This window comes from Drosophila sechellia, chromosome X, assembly GCF_004382195.2.
Source record: "Drosophila sechellia strain sech25 chromosome X, ASM438219v1, whole genome shotgun sequence".
NCBI classification, from domain to species: domain Eukaryota; kingdom Metazoa; phylum Arthropoda; class Insecta; order Diptera; family Drosophilidae; genus Drosophila; species Drosophila sechellia.
Window position 1 is genome coordinate 13362116 of NC_045954.1, and position 20098 is coordinate 13382213.

Consider the following 20098-nt stretch of genomic DNA (forward strand, 5'->3'; position numbering starts at 1 on the left):
TGGCAGGATGCCAGGATGCCAGGATGCCACGATGCCAGTAGGGTGATGGGTTATGGGTGTGCTTGGTGGGATGGGTTGACAGCCAGGCAGGCGCGAAGGCAGACAGACATACATACATACATAGGCAATGGCAGTGTCGGGCCGACAGGCGGAATGCAGTGACACAATGCCGACGTGCCCAGATGAAGATGATTCATGCCACCAAATAGTGATGGGAACAAGTCACTGTCACAGCCAAACTGCTACAGGTTGTTCGGGGTGATTTATTAGGGGGTTGGCATTTATCACTGGTTGACAGTGTACACATGAGCGCACACAGATTTAAATTCCACGGATTAGAGGGATTTTTATTAAGATACAAGGTCACCAGAACAATGAATTTAAACGATTGCTTTACGTTTTGAATCTAACTTGTTTTTAATACGCTAATGACTTGTGATTTTTTTCTAATTTAACTTGTATTTATGTCCACAATTGATGTCCCACAACTAACTTATTGTAATTTATGTAATTTCTGTATGGTTTTGTTTTCCTACTACTATATAGATTAAGACACAAGCATTGTAAATGAGTATGTAAATAAAAGTTGATGTTTATGTGAGTTGTTTTTGATTGATTAGCTTGATTTTTACACTTCTTTCGATATTCTGTTAGTTTTCATAACAATACTGACTACTTTTCAACTACATTATATTTTTTTAACATTTAAAATTAAATTAAATTTTGGTTTATACGGACAGTCACTGGTCAGCACTGCCAAAGTGTTAGAAGTGTCAAAGGGATCCCCCTTTTAGACCATATGGCCGTGATAGCCATCTGACGGATTCAATTCACCTGATTGGCGCTCACCGTTGTCCCACAATCCCTGTCCCGCGGCTACGCAATCACCTTTGTGCTAACCAGTGCCTCTTGTCCGCATCGTTCATCTAAGTCACACTAAAAAAAATAACAAAAACACTAGTAATTAGTTCGTAAAAGGGTATACAAATTCGGTTGGTTTTGCAAACTGTTGCGGGCACTTATTGCTCTGATTTCTTTAGATAAGATCGCGTTAGAACTATTTGAACTGTGTAACTAAAACCTGATTTCTTGCAGTGTCCTCGCAACCAATTGCCGTCGTGTGTGACTGACAAATATTAAAACCTTTCACTTTGCTTTCTCCCCACTTTCTCTTCTCTTCTCTCCGCTCCATTGGCGCCCACCTCAGGGAATCGCTGTTTGTCAACAGTCCCGGAATTGGACCGTCGGCGGGTCCTGGTGTTGGTGTTGCTGTTGGCATCGGTATCGCCGTCGCTCCCGGCGGCGGTGTTGCCACGCTAATGAGACAAAAGTCCAGCTCCTCATCGCTGGGCGTTGGTGGTGGCGCTGGGGGCGGGGCCATGATGATGCCGCCCCCGCCACCGCGCTTCTTCTCCACCTTCGGCTATGAGCCATCGGGATCGCCGGCGGTGGCAACGCTGACAAGGCGCAGCATGCACCAGCAGCAGCAACATCCGCAGATGCCGCGCCAGGAGTCCATGGAGATGGAGGAGCGACACAGCGGCCGCTCGCACTACGGCGGCCTGCTGGTGACCTCGACGGCGAAGCAGCCGCAGGAGATCTGTCACCATCATCACCAGCATCAGCAGCAGCAGCAGCAACATGCACAGCAGCAGCAACAGCAACAGCAGCAGCGCCTGCAGCATGCACATCCGCATCCGCCGAGTATTGCTGCACGTTTGCCCGCGATGAAGGGGCATGGAACAGCCATGGGGCAGACTTCGATCCTGCCCGGCGGCAACAAGCAGCAGCAGCAGCAACATCAGCAGAAGAACGAGGAGTCCAAAGTGTTTATCGACATACGGAATTCAGCGCCAGACGTGATTATCATGACGTCCCATTGACATTTAAGGATGGCCCGCCAATCAGCAACAACAACAACGACGGTAGAGAGCAGAAGGAGCTGCAGCAGCAGGAGGAGCAGCAGCAACATCGGAGATGCAGAGAGGATGCATTGCAGCAACTGGACATCGGCCAACATATTAACCGCAGCCGCAGCGTCGCTGATGACACAACAAGGGCACCGAGGAGGCGCGTTGCAATCAGACAAGGGGGCGGTGGTGCTGCTGGTATTTTTTCGCTTCGCCCACCCACGCCCACGCCCACGCCCACACCCACAACCACCCACCACCGCCCACACATCCGCATCCGGTTCGCATTCCGTTGCACTCGTTTGGTTCTTAAAGCAAGGTGAACGCGTTCTTTTTTAAACTGCTGCAGTCACAAGTTTTTCGTAATGAAGACTTTGAAACTTTATCAGTAACTATTGTTTTTAAAAAGTTTTTAAACTCACACTATATAGTATTTGGGAACTTGCTTATGAGCGCAGAATGTATATACAGTTGCGTTTCATTTAGCTATGTTTTTTTAATATTTAATGGGTCACCTTTAGCTCATAAGCTCCTTGAAGAACACCTAATTGTACATATTTATTTCAATTGTTACCTTTGTTAAATATCCAAACATATATTCTCCGCAACTGTCTATATATGAATACAGAAAGCAGGACGAATGCATCTCCAATTCATTTTGGTTCGACTTGTGTACATTTTCATTCGAACTTTCCACACCAAGTGCAGGATGTGCAACGCCCGAAAATAAATGATGTAACAGCCAATTGAAGGGCCTTTGAGACGACATAAGCCCACTAATAGCTGGACAGCAACTGGGGCTGACTGGGCGAGACAAATGGAAGATGTGTGTCGGTCCGTTGGCCTCGGCCAGCCCCTTTGCAATAGCCATCTGGGTAATATGAGGAGCGATGGGTCCTGGGCAGGGGAAACCTCCGAGAGAGAGAGAGAGAGCTGTTCCAGTTGTTGTAGCCGGCGGACCGCAATTGCTGGCGACATTTGCCGGACATTCTACGGCTGCGACAGCGGCATTTTCAGCTAGAAAACAATGCGCACGCAGGACACAGATACGGATGGGGATGCGGATCCGGATGCGGATGCGAATGCAGATACAAATACGTGGCAGTGGGAGTGGTAGTGGGAATGAAAGTGGGCCGGACAGACACTAAGCAGACCGCTGACAACGTGGCGTATGAGCAACATGTTCCAGAACATTGTTATCGGACTCCATTCTAGCATTCTAGCAAACATACACCTTTCCACATTTTCACTTTTCCCCCAAAACCGGTTTGCAGCCTGGAAAAATGCTCGACAGGAACTTCTTCATTTACATGCATTGCGGACGTGGTCCATTTCACGACGATGTCGCGACCAGAGTCCATCCATCACGGGCACGTGCTCGTGGCTCCATTTCGGTCTTGGGTCCAGCGACATTTGGGGCAGGGGTTTGGGGTTTTTGGGCTCTGGTTCTGCTGGTGCTGCCACGGGTTCTGGCTCTCGTTCCGCCCCCTGCAACTTCCAACAAACTATTTGCGTGAAAATGGTTTTTTTAATTGAAATCGGAGTGGTCCACTGCGCTAGTTTTATGAAATTCACTCTCTCCTCTATTAAAAAACCACACCAGGTCCTCCATTTGAACCCGTTAATTAATAATGACCGAAAATTTAGCCAGCAACCGTGGAGGATTTTTTTGTGTCCTTGGCAACAAAAAAATATTTGGCAAATTTTTTAGTGCTCTTCATGTGTATAAGTTCTTTGTAAAATAGCACAAAACATATTGAAATCATTTAGCTTGAATTTTATGATGTAAAGTGTAGTAAAATCTATCTTAAATTTTATTTAAATATATTTAAAACATAAGTTGAAAGCTCAAAGGCCTTAAAGTGGAAAGCGACGTATTTAGCTAACTAATGTTGACATTCGTGCAGCACTCAATGGGTTAACGAAGGACCTGGGTAATCTTTTTAGTTCATCTGCCATCTAAATCCCTTTCAATTAGATAAATTAGCTGTGGCCACAGATATCTCCGCACCTGCTAAAAGTTTCCCCACTCACAATCTGGAATCCGTTGCTCCGCAATTAGCGTGGTCACCGTATTGCGGCTGCTTTTGGGTTTTCGGTTTTGGGTATTCGGATTTCTGGTTTTCAGTTGGCCAGGATCATCCCGACCGACAATTTGAGTGGTCTGAGTGGTTCCGATGGTGTAAATATTGTCGCAGCTGGCCAAAAAAGTGGTGGAATGGCTTCTGAAAAAATAAAGATGACAATGACAATGAGGAAGCGAGGGTGTGGCAAATCCATTTGATTGATTGAATTTAAAGAGCAGCGACAGCCACGCGGGAAAACGGGGGAAAATTACAAGACCGATGTCTGATAATGATAATGGTGGTGATGCTGATGATGATGATGACGATGATGATGATGATGATGGTGCAGTGCTGCACGATTTTTATATTGCTCTAGGGAAAGCTCAAATCATTAGAGTGATTAAAGGTCGAGCTGACTTGACAAGAGTTCCTTTGACTTGACTCGGACCCTCATCAACTTGAGCTCTCAAATCAGTCATGGAAAATTCTTAAGCTCTAAATTCTGTCAAAACGAATTCAGCCAATTGTAATTTTTCTTTCCCGATGAAAGTTTGTACTTATACTTTTCGGTACGTCACCGGTAAATTTGTTTCACACTTCTATTAAGCATACTATGTATTTTAAGCATCTTGACCCTTATCATCTTGTCTCTCAAATCAGCTAAGGATAAAGCTTTCAGCATCAGGTTTATGCAAATATACCAAACACGAAAAGTCAGCAAAGAAAATGTTGCCAATTGTGTATTTTTTGTGAAACAATTTTACACTGCTAACATTTGTTTAAACTTTCTACAAAATCCAACACATTTTTCAACATACAAACGAATTAAAAATGCTCTGAAAAAAACTAATGAATATACATGCAAATTGTACATTTATTTTTTAGGAAATATTAACTATTATATTTTGTTAGCTTTTCTAAAAAATAAACTAATTTAGGACCAAAGGTTCCGACTTATAAAAATTAACACTTTCCCTAAACACATCATTTTAGAAAATACGTATTTAAAGGCAAAGATCTGTTTGTACATAAAACTAAAGAGAAAATTTACGTTTATTTAGGCTTAAGCAAAATCCCACTTATAATTGTTAAATGAATTTTTTATTAATTTGTTGTAACCCCGAAAACCGTAGTGAACTTTTTCTAGCTAAAATTTAAGATGAAATTTAGCGATTTTACTAAAAAAAAAACCGAAACCAGCATCAAGAAACTATACTAAAGTATAAAAAACTAAAGCTAAAAAAAAAAGTAAATCGATAACAATGTGTACTATAAGTCAGCTATGCCTAGGATTAAGTTAAATGTATAATATTTTTTTTTATAAAAACATATACATAAATACTGAAAGTATCAAATGAACAACAGAAAAAACCCAGCAAAAAAGAATATTTAAAACCTTGTCTTATTTTTCAAAATGACTGCAAGCATTGTAATTGTAATTGTAAATTGTCGAGCGACAAAAAATGTATACACATACGAGCATCCAAATAAATACTTGAAAAAATGCTTCAAAATGTATGGATTAAATGGATATGGCGAAAGAGATAAGAGCGTAGAATATACCCTTCAGTACCGAAATTCCTCTCCAAAGAAAGAAATCCCGAGAAATTTCCTCGAGGATTTCTGGGGACTATCTAGGGATTCCTTAGGGTTTTTGTACTGAAGGTTAGTGTGTGAGAATTTGCGAGTATCTGAATGTGTGTAAAATAAGCCCAAAGCGATCGAATAAAAATTAATTTTGTGGAAATGTGAACGCCGTTGTTGTCTTAATTCCCGGGTGGCCCCGCTTCAATCGCTCCAATCTCAGCCCGAAAATATGCCGTTAGCCGGCAAAACCGGCCCGAAAGTAGATGACACTTCAGTGTGGATCTGTGGGTAAACACGGAACCGGAGGCAATCGGATGGCCCAATTAGAGGGAAGCGTACGTATTCACATTCAGCTGGACCGCACCGCCCGGAGGTATCACAATCCACAATCATGGCTGAAATGAATAGAGTACAGGGTATCGCGAATGAACAGGTTGTGATGGGCTCTTTGAAAGGTTGGTAAGTAGCTGCGATGCTTTACAGATTTTTTAAACATTTTCGTATGATAGAAATACTACTCAAAAGAAATGTTTCATTAACAAATAGTATATCGTATTTTTAGTATTTAATAGGAAGAAAGCGATAAATATTATTTATTTTCCCAAATTTTACTATTATTTTTTGTTGTACTTTGATTTACTTCACCTCTGTACGATGACTGGTGATTGATGGATTTAATATTGGGAGAACTGCAGCATTTACAAGGCACTAACGTTCTAAGGGGCTAGTATCTTGTATCTGGCGGATAATTGGGCGTGTATCTGAATCTGGAGCTCGCAGTGCGAAATGCAAATTGTCGCGCGCTCCGCTATTGTTTTCCATAGATTTATGCACTCGGTGCTGCGGCTGATTTGTGGTCAGCCGTGTGAGTGGCCAGCTCATCGGAGTTGGATTGGAGTCCCATATAAAAGTGAATCGCGTCGGAGGGGCCGGTAGTCAGCGCTCAAGATGCCATCGAATCAATATCACCTGCTGCAGCTGCACCTGCTGCTCTGCGCCCTGCTCCTGACCTCTGGCCAAAGGACGCCGGTTCGCGTTCCGCCGCGGAATCTGCAGGTGCCCAACTTTGGGGGCGAGAGCTTCGAGAGATTCGACACCGGATCGGCATCGACGTCGAGCAGCGGGAGCAGCGAGAGCCAGGAGACCAGCGAGGAGATGCGGGAGCAACTGAAGCAGCTTCTGGGCGACCAGCTGGCTACCGCCTTTGCCCCCTTGGCCACCACGCCATTCAGCAGGCGCCAGCCGGCCATTGCATCACCCAACTCGGGGGCGGCTGCCCGTTCCCAGTTCGCCAACGATCCGGATCAGGGCCAGGCAGAGGAGTCACCGGACCAGGACGGCGAGGAGGAAGAGGCAGAGGAGGAGGAGGAGGAAGAGGAGCAAGAGGAGGCCACTCCGCAACCTCAGCCACTGCCTCCAGCTTTACCGCAACCAGGAGGCGTCTTGGAGGAGCTGGCTGGTGGTCAGGTGGGCGAGGAGCTCGAGGACTATAATGCCTGGCGCGATAATTTCTATGAACTCAACGAAGACGGAAGCTATATCTTTGGGTGAGTTTGCTGGCCGAAAAGCCGTTACCATGACTATTAAAAAGGCTTAAAGCAGTTAGTTCGAATTGTAAACTAAAGATTTGGCTGTGAACTAACCCTTCTTCTCATCTTTGGCCAGTAAAGTGGGGAAAATTTAGAGAATTTTCTAGTAGGACTTACAACGAGAGAAGTAAATGTGTAAAGGCATAATCATTTACTTAACTCAAATTTCAGAACGTTTATCTTAATAACTATATACTTAGGACTTGTTAGATAATATATACATTAATTAATTAATATTATTATTTGGCCAGCTACTCCATTCCTCATGGCGTTCGTCGCTGGGAGAAGGGCTACTATTCGGAGGAGCAGCATGGTCGGGTGGTTGAGGGCTTCTATGTCCAGCCCCGTCACGATTCCCAGGGCCTGAGATACGAGCTCCGATGCTACAGAGCCGATTCCGAGGGCTATCAGCCACGTCCAGGTAAAGAATTTTCCTCAGTCCTGATATAGATGAAGTATGTTTTTAAATACATATGTGCACATATTATTGCAGTGGAGTTTCTGAGGACGCCGCCAATTGTGAGGCGCGATGCAATACCGCGTGTTAATTGCTTTCAAAATGCTAAAAAATAGTGGAAAATAATTCAGGAATATTTAGAAACCAAACGTGGAATGTGTGACTTACAGATGCAAAATCACTAGGTAACGCACTAGGAAAAGTAGTTTGAAAATTATGGTTTTCAAATTACACAAATCTTATTTAACTGAAGAAAGTGGTAACTGCTCCAATTTTTTTGTGCACGAATGTAAATATATGTTTGGAAAATGTCCGCAATGTGTGAATAATTTCGAAGCAAACTGGTAAGACTGATAAAGTTGGCTCTCTAGTTTTCTAAGAATAAAGCCATAAGTTCCACACATAAATTTCAAAATATTAAGCTATCAGCCACAAAAATGGCATGAAATTTATTTGCTTGAAATTAGGAGAGTCCGACCGTATTTTGGCATACTTTACGGCCAAATTCCTTTGAGCACGGTTGTTCGGGAATAAAAACAGGAAACCGTGGTCCATAAAGAACTTGAGCGCATAAGAAGCATAACAATCGCTTAAACCGACTTCGCGGGGTTTACCCGTACAGTCATCACTTCCTTGTTTGCTGTGGCGCCGCTTTTTGTTTCATTCATTTTATGCGCTTTATTTTTGCCACTGTTTCAGTTGCCTTCGGTTGGTTCTTGGTTTCAAGTTTAATTCAAATGGCATTTCAAAATACTTTTTATTTGTTTTTATTGTCTTTTATTTTCGCTCGCCTCCTCGGTACTCCGGTTCTCTCTGCTACAGAGAGAAAAAAAATGTAGAGCGGACTTGGCAAATCTATATTTACTAATCAAATATTAAGCAATATTAAATAACATCAAATATAAATATAATATTTGATTTGGAACTTGCAGTTAAAAGAGGCGGAATCTGCCATTTTAACACTCCTAATTTTTGGTTACCCCACATTTTCTCTCTGTGTACGCGTCCCACCATGGGCAAACGAGATTTGTAGCTATGTGTGAGCTTGGCGTGGCTTTTGCGGCGTCCCTGACGTGCAGCAGTATTCCCACAGTTTTCAATTTTTGGCGATTTTTTGCGGCACTTAACGGTTGTTTGTTAGCTGTCATTGTTGTTGCTGATGAAGCGCCTTTTGTCTCTACTTCCCGCCGTATCTCCTGCTCTTTCTGCAGCGTTCTGCCCACCGGTACAGGTCGACTTCGCCAGCACGGATTGTAGACTTGATGAATTCCTATTAAACCATTAGGCAAAACAGTTTCTGTATGAGAAAATTGCAAAAATTCGGTTTAATGTGGAATGTCATACCTTGCTGAGCTTGTAAATTCATTTCCAATCGATTGGCATTTAAAATGGGGTAATTTATTTTTTCGCCATTTTTTGCAAAAATGCGAAAATTGACCCAAAAATTAATTTTCCTAAATTTCTAAAAAAAGGTGATAGGGATCGTTAGCGCAGGTAATTAGCTGCTCAAAACTGTTATTCTTTCATCTGTATGACAATTTTAATCGAAGTTAGGACAAAAATTCCGTTTGTAAATATCAAATATCAAATTTCGTACGTGATATAATAAGTTTCTTTGCCACAACTTTAAAAATAATAGCCTAAATATGGAATGTTATACCTCGTTTTGCTTGTAATTAAATTTCCAATCAAACTGTGTTCAAAAATTTAAATTCTATTTTTTGACCCTTTTTTGCAAATTTTGATGATGTTACCCCTTACAAAAAATGCGAAAATTTAGCCAAAAATTAATTTTCCTAAATTTCTCAAAAGGTGATAGGGATCGTTAGCGCTGGTAATTAGCTGCTCAAAACAGTTATTCTTTCATCTGTATGACAATTTTAATCGAAGTTAGGACGAAAATTCCGTTTGTAAATATCAAATATCAAATTTCGTACGTGAAATAATAAGTTTCTTTGCCACAACTTTAAAAATAATAGCCTCAATATGGAATTTTATACCTCGTTGAGCTCGTAATTAAATTTCCAATCAAACTGTGTTCAAAAATGGAAATTCTATTTTTTGGCAATTTTTTGCAAATTTTGATGAAATGCCAAATACCGAAATTGCCAAAATTGAACAAAAAATTAATTTTTTTAAATCCGTCAAATCAGAGATTGGGTTGGTTAGCATTTGTAATTAGCTGTATTCAAAATGATTAATTCTACTTCTTTAGATTTTTTGTCAATTTTTATGTATTACCCCTTACAAAATGTATCATTACCATTTGTAGGCAAGTTGTCATTATAAATCCTTTCAATAGTACTGAATTTTATGTCTAAGGGCGTTGGTCAAGTTAAGGAGGTCTGCCTGTATATTCTGTGGTGGCTGCTCCTGTGTTTTTCTTTTCGCGACTATCCCAAGACGGACGCGCATATTCTGGGTAAATTGTTTAGTCCAAGTCGCCAAAAAGGGGTTGCCCGCATCCACGTCCACATCCGCAGCCGCATCCACCATATCCCCCAACCGTATCTGGAGCCACATCCGCGGGTCCCCAAAGTTTGCTTGACTCTGGCTTAAATACGAATTTGCCTAAATCAACAAACGGCGAGAACAGAACATTTTGTGAGTCTTCTTTGCATTTGAAAAGTAAAAAGTAACAAGATTTCATTGTGGCTCATATTGTCCCGTCTATTTGCATATCTTGCGCGTGGCTTTATAGCGATATATAGGACGTAAATAGATGTATGTATATATATATTTGTGTATATGCCGACCTTTTGGATTATATAGTCAAGCCAAACGAAGTGGCAGGGGCAGACGAGCCACAGAAATAAAAAACAAAACAGGTTCATTTAGCTCACGTTTTGAACTTTCAGCGATTGATCGTGATTTTTATTGTGGTTTCTGTTTCTGTTTGCTGTCATTTGCATGAGTCAACCACGAGTGAAAACAGACAATTTCTAAACAAATAAATTCTATTAAGTGCTATGCCAATTTAATGTTTGTTATATTTATAAGCTTTATATAGTTTATATAGGTAATGGTAACAACTGTATTTTTGATTGATTTCCCATAAATAGAAGCCTAAGAAAGAGGTTAACAAGGTTCAAATAAATCATCATATAGATTTCATTGCAATCACAAACGCATACTAAGAATTTTCGAATCCGTTTTCCACACATTTTTCAACGAAACCCACAGAAAAATGTCATTTTGGTCAACTGAAAATCATGAAGTAATCAACTTAAAGCGAAACTTTGTCGGCCAAACTTTGCAGATACCACGATACTCACAATCAGATACACAGATAAATGGGCCTGAGCTACAAACTTGTCTATAATTGAGCAATTTACACCACAACAAGGACAGTGGGTGGTTTCTGGGCGGATTTTCTTCATTTCGTTTCAATTTTTTGCGTGTCTTTTGGGTGTCTAGAAGGACAGTTGGCAAGACGAATCGGGGAAAGTTGGCCCCGGAGCATCAAACAGTGCTGGAATGTGATAAAAATGCCGAGATTATGTAACCGAAATACTTTTAAATCGAAATCGAGCAATATAAATTCATGGCTTAGACACTTGAAAATGCCAACGATGGGTTGGACACTTCTTGGCCCATGGCTATAAGAAATGAAGGGGCTAGTGGGGGGGGGGGCTTTCCCCCCGTTGGGAAATGGGGAAATGGGAAATGAAATATCGTGAACACATGCCGAAAGAGAGGGCAACAGACAAAGGGACAGAGATGGAGCGACGGAGCTAAAGCTGAGTTTGCCATTTTTCGGTTTGGCTCTAAACAATATTTTATACTTATATACGGCTGGAGATATTTATTAGTTTGTTGTGCGCATTGCTCCGAATTTCAACTGCACATTCGAACTCCTTTTTACGATGCCTTTGGCATTTACATGCGAAATATCTTAAGTCGCTGCCATTAAAACTCAAACGAATGCGATAAGATCGGCGTCCGTTAGTCGGCACCTTAATACACCTTGATAGTCTGAGATGTCGAGAAATGAGTTAAAAAAGAAAGAAATTAAGAAAAGGAAAGGGTGCGAAAAGTGGGCGAACTGTTTTCTCATAAATTCTTACATTTATTAATTACGCGTGCGGTTTGACGGACTCTCGAGAATTTAATCAGCCAAATTGATGGTCTTAACCCTTGGTTGACTGCTGTGCTTTTTGCCTCCTCCTCCAACACGCCGAGAGCAATCTGACTTAATCCAATATATGAAGTGTCAACGATCGATCAAAGATTTGTATATCGCAGGAATTTGCATTATTAGATTGATCATTAATTATGCCGAAATTTATCAGCAGATTCATTTTGTTTCATTTGGCAAAACATTAATTATCATAAGCAAACAAAATCTACGCGATTTTGTTTGTTTTGCTTGTTACTTTTTTTAAAAAATAAAAAGAGTTTCCTATCAAACCGGACTGTATATATACATATATATAAATGCCAAAATAACTAAAGCAATGTTATTTTGTATAAATAGTATAAACATGATATGGAAAATTTAGCACATACTAGGCACTATTAAACAATCTGCCTCATATCCCTGTCAAATTAATGTCATCACAAACAAAAGCCGAGAAGGACATAAATATCCAACCCAGCGGGTGCTATGGATACCAGCTGAAGTCCGGAGTCTGGAGTCTGAAGTCTGGCATTTATCACACACTCGTACCCAAGGGTTAAGCAATTAGGGGCAGATGGAGACGCCCACACTGGGCAACCAAATCGATGACCAAATGGAAAAAAAAACCTCCCGGATTCAAGAAAGGGGAAGTACGTTGGAAAGATGGTCCAAGTCGATAGCAATGTGGGACGATGACGCGACTGGTCAATGAACCATGTCGATGGAAGTCAGTTGGGGATCAGAATCGGAATCGGAACCGGGATCGGTATGAGTTGTCCTGCATCTGGGCCTGACACACTTCGGTCGGCCGGCGCAACAAACAAATAATCAAACAAACAAACGGAGTAAACAGGCCGAAGGATCTGACGCGTCGGCCCAAAAACGCTGTCAAAATCACAAAAGCCACCGTGACGCCTCACAAAAACCCAAAAAGCCCGACAAAAGAATCGTTCTCGGGGGGGTTGGAGATTGGTGATCAGAGATGTCTGTTTCTCGAGGGGAATAAAGAGACGCCTTTAAAGGGTTAAGCACAGAGCATAAAGGCAGAACAAACGCCAGAGTAATTATTATGAATGAATTTTCTGTATTGCCCTTGTCTGTGATGTGGCCAAATTGCAAAATATTAATTTAGCTAGAAAATATATAATAACTATATATAAAATATTCTCGCATTTTAGCTTGAAAATTCTTGATATATATATGCTATATACGAGCAACTACTGATATATGTTAAATAAAGTTTATGGTAATGATAAATGAAAAATACATATAGTAAATATTTAATATTTTTTTTTTTTAAATACAGCCAGTTTTGGTGGCAAGAAAGTGTATCTACATCGGGCAGCTCTGATTCTGAAGAGCAGTCTGATAAGGAAGAAAATAAAGAAGTGTGGGTGTTGGCCACCAAAGCCATTTCCAAATCATTGGCATTGACGTTTGGGCAAAAGAGGGGTTTATTATACTTCAGAACCAGCCTGTTGTAGGCCTTTCTTCATTTGCCACTTTCTTGTTCCTGCTTTTCGCATGGACATTTTTCATCTTTAGTGCCGAAAGACTTCACTCGAGTGGTCTGCGTCTCCATCGCTGGCTGCGGGTATATAAAAGCCAGCGATTCGCCCCATTGCCACATAATCAATTATCGAATTCTGTGTGCAACATGTTCCAACATTTCAAGCAGATATATGCTGGGCTGGGAGTTAGTTCTCTGATGGTTACATTGGCCATCCTGCTGCTCCTTCAGCCCGTGGATGCACGCTGGACCCGCAGACCCAGGCGCACCACCACGCCAAGGAGCACCACCAGCAGAACCACCGCGAATCCGGATCGCCACCAGCACGTGCACCACTGGCCACCACTAGTGGCACCACCACCACAGCCTCAACCACAGCCACCATTGGTTGTAGTGCAGAAACCCAGTCACACCGAGACCAATCCCCGTCTCGTCGATAGCTTCGATCAGAGATCACTGGACGGGCAGTACGAGTTCAGGTAAGGTATAATGCTCTATAGAACTTCAAGTTATTCATATATATATATTTATCACACAGATATCAGCTGGATAATGGCAACACGCGATATGAGCGCGCCTACTGGCTGCCCGTGGGCAAGGATCTCGTTCTGGCCAAGAAGGGATACTATTCGGTGCCACTGCCGAACGAAAAGTACTCCACGGTGTTCTACACCGCTGATCATCGTGGCTACCATGTGGACATGCGTGAGTTCCAACTCCTCCAAAGTCCATTCACATTCAAAACCGCTAATGAATTTATCCAAAATGCAGATACATTATCCGTAGAGCAGCCGCTGTTGCCGCGCAGCTTGGAAGTGCCTGGAGAGGAAAGGGATGTGGGATCGGGAATGGGAATGGGCACCGGAATAGCCACGGGTACGGGGACTAAGCGAAATTCAATAAGCGACCCGGAGCGTAACGAGCTGCCTGTGGAAGTGGAAGTGGATGAGGATGAGGATGTAGATGTGGATGTGGACGCAAGTGAAGCTGGCACCGAGCTGGTTCCTAATGTAAGTGCCACCAGGGGTTAGCTTTCCTCGGCGATTTTCAGGGGCCCCATCATATGAGTACACAGGGAAAATGTTTCAAAGGGGACAACCTTACGAATTTAAACAGTAACCTAAATACCTTGAAACTAACTTTAAGATTTAAAATTAAGCTTCATTCTGGTAATAGTTTCATAACTACATGTATTTAATAGTAACTGTCAGCTATATATTTTAAATTTGTATATCTTTAATGGAAAATTACTTATACAAATCATGTAGGCCATGCTTGATTCAATTTTCCACTGTGTATTTGCCCCTTTTGCTGCAGGCTGTAAACCAAGTCGAAACCGAAACCGAACCATCAACTTTGGCCAACGACATTTTGGCAACTGGAGCACCAGCCGACAGCCATGATGATGATCACGACGACGATGGCGATGGCGATGAGGATGGGGATGACGATGTTGATGATGATGAAGGCGCCTCAAACTGAAAGCCCGAACATTAGAGGACATTTCGGCATACAGAGGATGGAGATTGAGACTGGCAGGGGAACTGGCACACACTTGGCTGCCTCGCAGCTCGCTCTACTTGCTGCAAATCAAATTGAAAACAATTGTTGCAGTCACCAGTCCGACACAGTTGAGTTGGCCAGTAGTCACCATATCCCATGCAGCAGGAGAAGTCAAGTCGACTCCCATTAACTCCATCTCCATCTTCATCTTAGAATTCTGGGGGAATGTGTCTCAATTGCTCGCTTGACAGCTCCTTTTAGGTCGCTTTCTTTGTTTTCAGTTTGCCTCACTCTGTGAGATGATTTTTTTTTTGGCAATATTTAATAAAAATAAAATAATAAATGTAGGATATAAATTTGAAGTGGCTTTTAAATCAAGCTTGCTGCTAATAACTTAGAGGCACTTTTAAAGAGGAGAAAGTGTGGCATGCTATTTAAAGGATTAATATCTGGAAATCTCTTTAACATTGACCATATTTAATACTTTAAAAATGTAAATAACCCATAAAAAGTTATTTTTTTAAAAGCGAGAATGTTCTTGCTAGTGTATTGCTACGAAATTACATCGTGTTCAGACACCGAAACGAGGTCAATTTGAAGCAATTTCAAATAGTTTAGAGGTGTCATAGCCATTTTCAATGGCCCAATGGGGCCAAAGACCAAAAGCAGCGTGTGTATGATGGCCAAAAGATGAGACATTATGAGGCGGCTGACAAAAACACATTCGAGCCTCAATTTGCCAGCTGCCTGCCGGCTGGCTGTCTTTTGTGGTGCTTTTGGTGCGCTGCTGGCTTTGCCCGGTTTCAATTTAAATGGTTTCTGGAAAAACGCCCCAAATTGGGTGGCCGCACTGGTGAAAAGGCGATGCCAGGCGGAGATTTGTTGGCGGCAAATCGGTGAGCATTCATAAAACTTCTCCATCTCTGGCCCTGCCATTACCCACCAACCAACTGCATGTTCCTGTAAGACTCAACTCGACTGCTTACCTTCGCCTTCTCCGCTCCACTCGCCCACAACCATGTGCATATATGCTCGTAAAATGCAGAGTGCACTGCGAGAAAATGTTGGAGAAAGGGCACACATTGCAAAATTCAATTAATAAGTATGTGAGATGGATATACGTACTGCTGCTTTATCACTACTGCCCCTTTAATAGAATAATATATTCACATATATTCATATTTTTATATTTTCTGTGAGTGTCAAGTGAATCGGGACAGGGTTTTGTGGCAGGATAACTGCAGCTATTCATTTCGCTACTAATCCAATGCGGGCCCGGGATTCGGCTTGGTCCTTTTAGCCGCTCCTTTAGCCCCCCCTCACCCTCCCACCATCTCCAGTTTCCCTTCGCTGTCCTTGGTCCGTTTTGTATTTACGATTCAGCCATGCCCACGTAATGAATGGCAGGACCTCCAGCTCCTCGGGCGTGTGAATGAATTGAGTGTGCATATGGCTGAATGAATGAATGGATGAACCAATGCGAATGCGAATGTGAATGTGAATGCGGGCGGGATATGTTTTTTTGTGTCCTGATTGGGGGGCGGATCGATGGGCCAGCGTGAGTCACGGCGCCATCTCTGGGCAAAAGGCATAACCTTGGCTGCAATCCGACCAATCCACCCAATCCCATTTCGCCCAGTTCTTTTCTTAATTTTATGTGCGTCGCCTGCATCAAAGTTTACACATTTACCACACTCAGCCACGTGAAGCTCCATAAAAGCAGCGGCATTGGGAATGAAGATTGAATGGACTTTGCACCGGATTCCCAGCTCATCCCGCCCAGAAATGTCCCAGAACAGTGAGAAGCACATTAGCATTTTCCAGACAGGATCCGCACAATATGATGGATTACGCACACCCCCCAAAAATATGTTTCACAATTTCAATGGGAATACTCAGCGCGGCACAGAAAGAAATTAAGTTCGTAGAACTTAAGTTTATATATTTCTTTATATAGCAATGAGTTATAATTTAATTTAGCTATGCATTTTTGTTTCCTGTGCACAAATTGAATTGAGGCACTTATGACTATTTATAAGGTGCCATGGGTCATCGATGACCCTTGTCCCGGATTAAACATATGTAAATATCCATACGGACCCTTAACCCTTAACTCCATCATTTTCCCATTTGGAAAAATTAATTTATCTTCATGAGCACTCTCCAGACGGCCAAAACAACAACGAAAAACAACGAAGTGGATAACTCATAGAGGTCCTCCAGGAACCTGACCCATGTCCAAATCGAGTTCGGCCGCCGTATTGTAAATAAATAAATAGGAAAATAAATAAATAAATTGAGTAATGGCCATAATTGACGTGTCGCATGAAAAATTCAAAGCGCCAACACACAAATTGAATGAGAATGCGAATGCGAATCCGTATGCCAGCCATTGAACTTCAGCCCCAGGTCCGTCCAATCTCATTCGGCCAAGTCTAAAAAGCCTGGCCAAAACGAAGCCAAAGCAGTCCAGAAACTGCGTGTGTGAGTGACTGCGGCATTTTCCAGATTTATATCGGGGTTATCAAACCTCCAAGCACAATGAGTTCACATACACACACACACACAGTGCACACACGAAATGCCAAAAAAAAAGGGAAGGAATGAAATCAAACGGAGTTTGGCTCTAAAAAACGGCTAAGATATTTGTTGGTTTTTAGTAAACGAGGCACATACCATCGAACCAGACGACTGCGAAGGGCTGAGGGGGAGGGGCTCATCGGATAATATCTGAGCTTGTTCCGCAAACATTCTACATAGGAACATTCTCAGACAGTGTGCTTAAATATTTAATGCCACTAGAATCGCACACATGTTTTATACATCTAGGAAATTAAATTTAATCATCCTAATATTGTTTTAAGAACTGACAACATTTCACATCGATTTCATACTACATATTACAATATTTAAATTTAATGCTATCGTATATAATCTATACCTAAATCTTCGTATTCTTTGTTACATTTAATACTGCTTTTTAAATTTATATGTAATTTATTCAACCCACTTATTTTTCCCACTGTACGGAAAGCACTGAACTCTCTACCCCACTAATGTATTTCTATTTATGCATACGGTTAGGTATTTCGTATTCCAGTTTATCAAAAATAAGACTCCATCTAATCTTGAGATTAATAATGCGGCTCTGCGTAAATTTCAATTGTGACCAAAGGCACATACACACACACAACCACACACACACATGGTGTCCGCAAAAATGTAGATTTAATGGGAGGACCTCAGCTGCAATTTCGACCACGGTCAGCAAATTCCGGCAGGAAGTGGGTTAAAAAGGGAGCAAAGGGGGCCCACAAAATGGGGGGTTGGTTAGGATTTTATTGACTCGGATTAGTCGAGAGTCCGCATCTCGCATCCGTAAGATACACATTAGAAGGATAAAGCGCACGATTGCAACGTTTTGACCAGATTTTCTGCCATATTTTCGGTAATTGAGAATTGTGAATTTCGGCCTGGCTTAGCCGCTTAATAAATTTATGCAAACCGAGATAGAGAGATACAAATGTATCTGTCGGGAATCTCTTCTATCCACAGAGAGAAATAAGTTGTATATATTTAGGAAAATGATAGATTTGTGTGTAAAAACAATGAAACAAATTATAAAAGCCATTGAATCCTGCTCCGAATTAGGTAACACTTGATAATAGACCAAGAACAGAGATTCTCCTCCTCCTTGTATCCATTTCTAGAAAATAATCATTGACTAATTGAATTTTTTTCTGTGTATCTGCAGCAAGTTTCGTTGTTAGCACGCCCCTTTCCCTGCTCCCTTTTCCCGGTATTTGTTTATCATTGCTGTTTTTTATTTTGCACAGGCACTCAGCTTGCGGATTTTATAATTTATGCAAGACACCAAACAAACTCAGCTTAAGTCTTACAAATTGTTTTGAGATGCTCGGCATATCACATACAAAAAAACACAACGCACAAGCCAGAAGGAAAAGCAGCAGAAATCTGTATCTGAGTTTTGAAGAGCACCGCATAAAAAAAAAGGGGAATAAAACAGAAAAAATAAAAGGGGAGAGGGCGGGACGTGATTTGATGGGAATTATTCCATTGCCGGCAACAGGCAGCAGACTCAAAGCCGCAAAAAAGTGGGCAAAGTGCTCCAGACCAGACCAAAAGGTAGCTATTCCAGAGGAGCCCGAAATTTTTTTTTTCGGAGGGGAGTGTGAGGTCGGTGGTGGGAGGTGTAAGCAAGAGGGTCCACAACAAGTTGTATCTCGGAGATGTCATGTCACGTAGCAGGCAGCGCTACATGGACCATTCATACAAATTTTGTTTTATAAGCCACTTTTATACGTTATTTGTGTGTAACTTTGTCCGATTCAGACGGTTCAGGCGCACCTCCAGCGCCGTGTGTTTATCTGTATCTGTATCTTAGCTAGGCTTACTTTTTTGGGCCATTTCATTGCCGCAGCTGTAGATTCACTTGCGAGCAATTGCCGTGGTGGTACAGTGGGGTATGGCTATGAAGTTTGACAGAAGTCAGAAAGAGCAGTAGCAACTAGGGAATCTCATACTGAGGGAAGAAGTTATAAGTTACTTAATCTATTAACTACTTAACTACAAGTGTTTAAACCAATTACCAGCGCTATGTTATCTTAAGAATGATTCTTTTATCCAGAAGCTTCATATATATAACTAAATTGTTGTAGTTTCTTCCAGTTTTGCCCACGGTGCCACCATTTCGTTGCGTGCTGAAAGCTGCGGCACGTCGTCAACAGAATGTTGAGGGTCCCCACCAACTGACACCTACGGAGCAAAACAAACCGGGCGGGCAGCACCTCCTGCTGCTCCGTGCCCATTGATGTAGCTGCTGCCGGGGGAAAACTGCATCCTGCCCAAAAATAACCAACGCACGGTAATGACAAACAGCGTTGTTGTCTCAACCATTTAGCATCACAGACAGCTGCACTCGCAGAAAAAAAAGTAAACCAGTTGATCCTTATCAACTCAGGATAAGCAGAAAGATAGTAAGAAATATTCCTAATAGCTAAGAAATTTAAATGATATATCTATATTTTAGGTACATAAATAATAGTAATACTCGACTATTTCTCGCTGTGCAGCGGCAACACTACCAGGAATCGCTTCCTGTCACGACTGCACAGCAGCCAGATCTTCCTTCTTCTCCTGTTGACTCTTTTTTGGATGCTGTCTTTGTCCATCGACAGACAAAAAAAATGACCTTGCTGATGAGGCACCTCAACTCAACACCGCCCCCTTGGGGCCACCACTGCACTTTTTGCAGCTACACGGAGAAAAAATAAGGCATTTTGTTTGGCTAGCACAATGCAAGAAGTGATTTCTATATAATCTATACAAGTATTGG

General features: G+C 42.0%; 4 protein-coding genes across 5 annotated transcripts in view; 3 read left to right on the top strand and 1 right to left on the bottom strand.

The window, feature by feature from the left end:
• The window catches only part of LOC6618547, a 117142-nt gene extending 111660 nt beyond the window's left edge, over nt 1–5482 (top strand). For both annotated transcript variants that reach the window (XM_032725341.1, XM_032725342.1), the window contains exon 13: nt 1208–5482. In XM_032725341.1, coding sequence (XP_032581232.1) covers nt 1208–1883 — 676 coding nt within the window. In that variant the 3' untranslated portion in view covers nt 1884–5482. The remainder of the gene's footprint in view (nt 1–1207) is intronic.
• Nucleotides 5483–6511: 1029 nt separating this feature from the next.
• On the top strand, nt 6512–7922 carry LOC6618422 (histone-lysine N-methyltransferase SETD1A). The gene is made up of 3 exons (XM_002042654.2): nt 6512–7110; nt 7404–7573; nt 7646–7922. Exons 1-3 carry the CDS (start codon nt 6512–6514, stop codon nt 7723–7725), a joined length of 849 nt encoding a protein of 282 aa, XP_002042690.1. The 3' UTR covers nt 7726–7922.
• Nucleotides 7923–8494: 572 nt separating this feature from the next.
• Nucleotides 8495–8868, bottom strand: LOC116802059. The gene is given in 2 exon segments (XM_032725111.1): nt 8495–8586; nt 8589–8868. Coding segments are annotated over 2 exon segments (261 nt in total). The 5' UTR covers nt 8758–8868.
• Nucleotides 8869–13375: 4507 nt separating this feature from the next.
• LOC6618418 lies at nt 13376–15080 on the top strand. The gene is made up of 4 exons (XM_002042655.2): nt 13376–13718; nt 13778–13944; nt 14011–14249; nt 14557–15080. The coding sequence occupies exons 1-4, from the start codon at nt 13387–13389 to the stop codon at nt 14719–14721; spliced, it is 903 nt and encodes a 300-aa protein (XP_002042691.1). The 5' UTR covers nt 13376–13386; the 3' UTR covers nt 14722–15080.
• The last annotated feature ends 5018 nt before the right edge of the window (nt 15081–20098 follow it).